Source organism: Merops nubicus, unplaced genomic scaffold (genome assembly GCF_000691845.1).
Source record: "Merops nubicus isolate BGI_N331 unplaced genomic scaffold, ASM69184v1 scaffold2116, whole genome shotgun sequence".
Lineage (NCBI taxonomy): Eukaryota > Metazoa > Chordata > Aves > Coraciiformes > Meropidae > Merops > Merops nubicus.
The window spans coordinates 30,882-38,980 of NW_008616744.1; the positions used below are offsets into that span (position 1 = coordinate 30,882).

Here is an 8,099-nt window from a genome sequence, read left to right on the forward strand (position 1 = left end):
CTCTTTCCTCTAACTGGTAAAATAGAAGAAAAAATCACTTGGCCATTGGTACTTTTCCATCTCCAGACAAGGCCAGTCCTCCTAGATTCTGCACAGGTACTTGCTTGCCATGTCATTTGTGCCCTCATGGCCTCAAGCTGCACCAGGGGAGGTTTAGTCTGGCTATTAGGAAAAATTTCTTCACTGAAAGGGTTGTCCAGGGCTGTGCCAGGCTGCCCAGGGCACTGGTGGAGTCCCCACCCCTGGAGGGACTGAAAAGCTGTGGAGATGTGGTGTGAGGGACATGGGTTAGTGGGGACCTGGTCACAAGCCCCCAGAGCAATGGCTGTAGAGCAGACTAAATACTTTACAGCACCTGGCTCACAGCCTCTCTTGGGCCCCATGCAGTGCTCCAGTGGTCCCACAATGTAATTGCTCTCTTCTGGAGTTGTGAATCTCTGGGAGAGCAGGAGGTGCCATGTGGCAGCCCACCAGAGTGTGGCATGAGGGCACATGGGGATAATTAAGGGTGCAGAGACTGCTGGGGCAACGTTGGGCAGCATAGTCAAGTCCTTATGGCCCTTTGGAAGTGGTCTCTGGAGTGAACTGTTCCCTGGACCTGGGGAGGTCTAGCTGGACCATGCTAAGCAGATGTCCATTGTGCACAATCCAAGACTTGAAATTACTCATTAGCTTTACTTAGCAGTGTAGCTGCACCTCTGTGGCTCTCCACTCTCTCACCCTTCACCAATATGGGAGGCTGACAGGTGAAACTCTTCCAGTGATGGAATTCCTATCCTACAGAGGAGAGAAACTGATGCATGGGAGGTTTTGCCAACTCCTCCTAAGGGAGGAGAAGATCACCAATGACATGAAGGGTGAAATCCATCAGGAGTAACCTTGGATGCCCACGATGTGGTTGCCCATGAGCCAGGAGTCTGGGGCAAATCATCTGAGACCTAGTGCAATCCACCTGCCTGGTACAGGCTTGTACTTAGGATGAGGTGGATCACTCCCTTCCCACCACAGAGCCTACTGAGTAAGCCTCTGACTGTAAGAGGAGACTTGCTCAGATACCTACATTCAGTTAGGTGAGCCACACAAGAGACCCACAATTTTCAGGAAATAGGATGTCTCAGAAACACCCTCATGGCAATGAATCCCCTTAGAGCTCCAGATCAACGGGACTGCTTGGAGAAAAGCTCCAACGTGAGCTTTGAGGGGAATGAAGGGCAACGTCAGCCCAAGTCCTACTGGTGTGCTGCAGCTTAGGGGAAAGCTTTGGAGACATCACTCTGACCATACTGCCTAGAGGTTAGGAGACAGGTCTGGGCACTGTGAATTAGACCAGGAAATGATCAGAACAAGGCTCTGCTGCATCATCCTTCTCTTGCTGACATGCAAACCACACTCAGTCCTCAAATTTGAGATCCTGGTTGAAAATCTTGGTGTTTTTCAGAGCCCTCCCAGCCTGGTCTCTCCTGCCTTTGCCACTGCCCCACCACCCTTAGACTAAACTATGCTCTCCTGAGCCCCACCACGGGTTGTCCTCCCTCCCCATGGGGACCAAAGCACACCCCGCCGTGGGCTTTGACGTGGTGTGGGGGTCTCCAGGAGGACCTCTCCAACCCTTAACCTGGGACAACACAACACTGCCAAGAAGGTCAGCAACGGGCAGGGGAGGGGTGGCTCCTCCCTGCCCTTTTTTCCTGGTCAGGGGGCAGGATTTGGAGCAGGCAGGCACCCCTCCAGGCAGAGAGGCAGCGAATCGGGGCTTTCAGCGGGGTGACAGAAGCTGTTGCTTCCCCGTGACATTGTTTATGGTGTTGGCTGGAAGGCTTGGAGGCCTGAGGAATTCCAGCTGATATCCCAACGCCATCGGCCTCCCGGGAAAACGCCGGAGTCACTGTGAACACGCTGTCCTCCTCCCCAGGCCAAGCAGCTCTGCAGCCCTCCGAGGAGGTCAGCGAACTCCTCCAGCACTCCAAGACACACCACGGGATGCCAGGAGGTGTTAACCCTCTAGGGACCCTGATGTGGCTACAGATGCCCAGTGGATGGAGAAGGAGGTCAGGAAAGACTGGTCAGAAGCAGAAATCTTGCTGGCTTTTCAGCCCAGTCTCCCCTGTTTTGGCAGATGCCCCAGGGAGGTTGTCCATCACAGGGGCCTGGGAGGAGCTGGCAAAGAGGGCTGCAAGCTGAGCCATGAGCAGAAAGTGGCAGCTCATGATTACTTTGGATGAGATTTAATTAATTTACTTTGTTAGAGACAGGAAAAACAGAAGGAAGAAATTGATTCTTTCTTTGGCCAGGAGGGCCCACAGTGAGCTTTGGTAGCTACAGCAGCTCCTTTTTCCAGGAGCATCTGGAATTCTCTTGACTTGCTGCTCTGACATATCCCAAGGGAGTCCCTCCAACTCTTCCTGACATTTGAGACCACATTCAGGAGAAACTCTGGTCATGGTCAAACCTGTCCCCACCACAGGCCTAATCCTATATATGGATTTCTGGTGCTTCCTAGCTCAAGAACAGAGTGGTTTGCACCTCAGTAGGGTTGTTTTTATTTTCTATGAGTTTGTCCAGTCATTTTTTAGCATCCACAGTCTCCTGCTACAAGAACATCTACAGCTGGGCAACATGCTGTAAGATGAGCCATCTACTCTTTGCTTCAAACCTCCCCCCATCTCCATCTCCTGTGGTGCCATTCGTAGTGGAAAGGGTAGTGAAAAGTAGCTCCCTACTCACCTTCCCCGTGGCATCCCACCAACACCTGCAAGGTCCAACTCTCCATTGCCTATTTTTCTGCAGGGCCATTCCCCACACAAACCTCACATCAAGGAACAGAGAGGCCTCTGCTGCTCCTCACACTGCCCCTTCATGGTGGGACACCACTGGGGCATGACTTGGGCACTTTGTTGTACCCACCTGCTGTCACGTCTATGGACTACTCAGGACATGCTGTAAAGCAGGGACCTTCTAAAGCAGAGATGACTCTGGCAGCTGCAGCAGAAAGCAAGCCTGCTCCCAGATTCTGGCTGCGTGCTGGGAGCTGGGGCCAGCCTTTAGATTGGACTGGCTCCATTTTCATTTGTGCATTTGTCTTTTTCTCTTGTTTTGCTTTAATTTTTTGAGCGCTGCACGTTGGGACCAACAACTCTCCAAACAATCCAGTGATATCACCTTCCAGTGAGTCATTGGGAGGGCAGGGTGGAGAGGTGCAGACAAGGAGAGAACATGAGATTGTGCTTACTCAAACAATCTCAAAAATAAAGGCTGTGTGTTTGGATCTGTAGAGGGGAGATTGGATCCACCAGCCACCCAGCACGGGGTGTCACAGCTTTGGAGAGCGTGCCCATGGCTCTGGAGATTTGTAGGTAGCTGGGATTTTTTTTTCCTTTCCCAAATATGAGCAGAGTGACATTAGCTGGGGAAAAAAAATGTGTAGACACACTCAGAGTCCACACACCTATGGGCACGTGCTCACACACGTGCTGTAAGAACACCGAATAAATTACTTCTTGCTTTTGGTTCAGAGTACCTTACTGGCTCAACCTCTGTACCTCCAAAACCATGAAATTCAAGCTTCAGCTCACGTTTAGACTGTGACTCTGGTCAAGCTTTCCCTGAGCTCACCTGAAGCTTTATTAATTTCTTAATGATCCTGAAGATAATTAGGGTTACAGCAGGACCAGTGGTCCTTGCTCAGACCCAGCTCTGTCACTGGGATTCAGACTCTACAAGAAGGATGAAGGCTCTGGACAGGCTCCCAAGCCCCCTAGCAGTATCATTATAAAATTTGTATCTATGAGGAGAAGACAAAGTGATCACCCCAGGGGTGGATGTTCCCAAGGCAGGTGTCAGCATCTCCCCCCTTAGAAAGTTCACTGAGCTTTGCCATGAAGTGTTGAGGTGGTTGCCCAAGAGAGGTGTAAGGGGGCTGATTTTGAGTGAGTGGGAAGAGGTCTTTGAGACAAGACCAGGTTTCACAAAGTTGGGTTATGACACAGGTCCTACAACATTTGGGCTTCCTGTTCTTTGATATCTCCATGTTTTGGCTTTGATGCTTTTGGGGCCAGACCATCAAAAAGTGCTCTTACATGGAGATATCAGGCTAAAGTGCTGGTGCATCTTTCTGTGTTGCTATACTTGCTTGACTCCCATTTTGTGTTTCTGGACTTGTGAAGGATCTCACTGTGTTTCCTGAGCTCTCCAAGTGGCCATTAGTCAGTCCTGTCTTCCATGCATCCTAACAACACTCCTATGTGATAACTTACAAAACCCAAATCCAAAACTCTTCCCTCTCTCTAAATCTTGTTGCATATTTATGCATGTGATAGCAAAAGCAAAATTCTTCCATTCTTTACTAATTCCCTCAATCAGACCCTGCAGCTCTTCCTGAGGTGCAACCTCCCAGTGCCTACCAAGAGAGGCTGATGCTCCAGCATGTGCAAAGCTGCCAGGCAAGGACCTGTTGTGGGAACTCCCTGCCTAGCTCTGTTCCTCCCAGCGTGATCAAACGAGGAAACTATGGCTGCATCCACCACACGTCTCTGCCAAGGGGCACGCTTATTGGCATGGTAATGAGGATGGTAATGAGCCCCTTGTCTTCAGATGTACACGAGGTTCTGGCGAGTGGAAACCAGCCAAAGTTGAAATTCAGGCAATTCAGAGCATTTCTTCTCTTTTCAAATCACGTTTTTCATCTGGATGCAGAAGACGAGGCACGCAGCACAGAAAATGGGATTGTGCAATAAACCACTAAACACTAAATTATTATTTTAACAACTACCAGGCTGCTTAAGCAAGCCCCAATCTCTTAAGCAGCCTGGCTCGAGCAGGCATTGAGAGCCTCCTTTCTAAAGAGACCCTTCTTTTATTTGCTTCGTTACCAGAGTTTTTTCTTTTCTTTTCCTCTCTTTTAAAGTTAAAAAATGCTGCATGAAGCCACGGCCCCTCTGAGAATCCAGCACACACTGCAAACGGGGTGCACAGCAACGCTGTGAGAGGTTTTATGGTGCACAGCCCCTTTCTCCAGTGGGGAAACTGAGGCACGAAACCTCTCCCTGATAAAGGAATGAGCAAGATTACATGTTTAATTAAGTCTTTCACCTGTCTTGGCCCCAAATGTCACACTGAGCTATGGTGGGATCAAGCTGGGCCAACACAATGTTGTTTGGAGAGGAAGGGATCACCCTGTGGAGAGCACAGGGCTCTGGGTAGAGGGTGGTCCCTGGGCAGGGTGGAGAGGGGGGAGCCTGGGCAGGAAAACAGACCCATCCTCTGCTGCCAAGGCCTGAGATTGAGGAGGGGAATTGCTGCCAGGCTCAGAAATCTGCTGCTGGTCCACATTGCCCAGAAGATCGGATGGTGCCTGTAGGTCCAGGGTGATGGGCTAGGGGCAGGGTGAGAAATGGGGAAGGGTCAAGGCCATGGCTGGATGGAGAAGAGAGGAGGTGCTACATGCAGTGCAAAAGGGATTGTCCTCAGAACCACGGGGGTGTTTGAAAGCTCCTGACTAAACACTCAGGGCTGGTATTTCTGCTGAGGTTAGCATTGGATGAGGTGGTTCCAGCAGCCTCGTGCCAACCTATCGAGCTCACTGCTCTCCCAGGAGGAATAAACCACTTTAATCCAAACCAACCAAGGTGGGGTCATTGCCTCTACAAAACCTAACCCCGGGGTTCTTGCTCTGGTCAAAACCACAGGCTACAACACCAGTGGCTGCTCATTAAACTCCAAATGCTATTCATGTCCTAGGTCTTTCCTACATGGAGACTTCAGCCCTTCTTCTTTCAATGCCTCCTTCAGCCAGCCTGCACTCCAGCCCTGGGATGATGGTTTTTTTTTTCTTCAGCAAACAAACTGTAGCATCAGTCCCAAATTTCTGGCTCCTGGCACCTGTTTTGCTGGTGTGACAGCAGCCTTTTGAGCATGGGGGAAATAATAATGATATCCAGAGCTAATGTTATTTACTAAAATACAGATTAACGCTCAGTCACATGGCAGCAGGATTTGTCATCCGGAGCTAAAATTAAGAGAAATGAAGGCTGAGTCAGAAAGTTATTTCAGATCTGAGTGGGGAATGTGAAGTGATGGGGCCAGGTGGGAGCAACACTGACATCTTCTGGCTGAGAAAATAATCTCCAGCTTTTCCACCAAGAAAACCATCAGGAGCCTCCAGCACAAAAGCGTAAATAGGAGTTGGGGTGGATAGAAGAGTTTTTAAGTAGCAGGCACAAGCTTGGAGAGGTGGAAATTATCTGAGCTCGCTTTAAGGGTCCACCTCAGCATCACAGAAGGATTTGGACGAGGTGTGTGTGACACCAATGACCCAAAGTACATGAGTGTAGGAGGTGAAGGGGTGTTGCTCTTCCAACAGCACAAGTGGCAGGGCTGTGTCCATCCTTTGCACTGCATTAGGGAACTGTGTAGTGCAACAGGGAGGAAGAGGCAGCACCAAGAACTGTTCCATGCAAGCCAGCCAAGCAACAATTCTCTCCACCTGACCTGGAATGGGATAGGGCCCAACTGCCTTGTGCTGATAAACCAGGGAGGCATGGGGACCACTGAACCTGGTCCTCAAAATGCTGCCCACAGCTCCTGCTATAGGATCTGTGAAAGAAACCTTGCCCCCAGGTATGGGAGATGCCTCTTGGGTGTAAGCCTCCTGCACTGTGGCTGAACCCACAGTGAGGTAAACAGGTCTGGCCATGGGGCTGTTGGGTCTTGCACCAGGACTTTCTCCTCTGGAGTGGATCCCCTCCAAAACACAGTGCATGCTGGATTTGGGGAGGGGTTAGCTGGATGGTTATCTGGAGAGTCATGTGAGAACAATCCTCCATCCCCACCACCTCCCATACTTGTGCAGCTCCTGCAACAACAAGCAGCCTCCCTCTGAGCTATGTGGGTTTGCCATGGTGGCTCACAGCTGCATTTGAGGGTGTTGGGTCCATTGCCAGGAGCACTTGTGCAGGGGGAGGCTACAAGGCTCCTGCCAAAGACATAGTTTTACCCATCATCATCATCATCATCGCTCTAGAGTAGATGCAGCCCTACAGCAGCCAGATCTTCACTTTGATGCCAACGGCGTTGCTAGCCAAGGATCTAATAGCAGAATCACACCTTCAGCCTTTTCTGCAGCTTTCACCTCTTCCAGACTGGGCTGCCCACCACCCTCTCCACCCTGCACAGCCACACCCTTCCTCTTCCTCTAACCATATCTCTCTTAATCTCTTCCAAGGTTCCTTCTTCCCGTCTCTGAAGCCCTCGGAAATTGTCTTCAAGGTCATCTTCTGGCTGGGCTACTTCAACAGCTGCGTGAACCCCATCATCTACCCGTGCTCCAGCAAAGAGTTCAAGCGAGCCTTCATCAGGCTGCTCAAGTGCCAGTGCCACCGCAGAAGACGGCCCATCTGGCGCGTCTACGACCACCACTGGCGAGGGGCCTCCATCAACAGCTCCGTGCAAGACTCTGAGACAGACCTGAGGCCCAGGATCAACACCCTGAACAGCTCCTTCATTTTCCACTCCTCCTTGCAGGAGAGAGCCGGGAAGAGGCGAACGCTCAGCTTCAAGGGCTGGAAGATGTTCACTCCCTTCCAGAAACCGGCGTCCACCCAGCTGAAGGAGAAGATGAACAGCCTGTCCAACAAATTCCGGGGTGGCTCCAGCAAAGGGGGGGTGACGGCCACCTACAAAACAGAGGTGGAGTCTGTCTCCATCGGGATCCCCCATGACTTCACAGAGACCATTGACTATCAAACCTATGACTTAACAGACTGCTGCAGGCTGAGAGAAACAGATATTTGAAGCCACTGGGAGAGCTGTCGATGGTTTCTTTAGAGGTATCGAGGAGAAGCAGGAAGGGATATTATCTGTGGGTCTCTCAGGCAGACTGGAAGCAGCAATCAGGTATAAAATGCATTTGCCCAAAGGTTATATGAGCATCCCCCACGAGGAGATCAGTCCTTTTGGGGGATTATGGGTTCCTCAAGTAAGAGCCAATGGCATATCCCATCTTAATGAGCTGCAGCAGCAGGGGAAGATGTGTGGTGGCTATGGCCTTAGGACAAGAGCTGTTTCCTCCAGTGGGTGGTTATCTATGACTCTGGAAGAAGCTG

General features: G+C 50.7%; 1 protein-coding gene across 1 annotated transcript in view; it reads left to right on the plus strand.

The window, feature by feature from the left end:
• Positions 1 to 7,788, plus strand: part of ADRA1D (adrenoceptor alpha 1D) — a 38,612-nt gene extending 30,824 nt beyond the window's left edge. The window contains exon 2 of the mRNA XM_008942910.1: positions 7,220 to 7,788. Within this exon, the coding sequence (XP_008941158.1) occupies positions 7,220 to 7,788 (569 nt within the window). The remainder of the gene's footprint in view (positions 1 to 7,219) is intronic.
• The last annotated feature ends 311 nt before the right edge of the window (positions 7,789 to 8,099 follow it).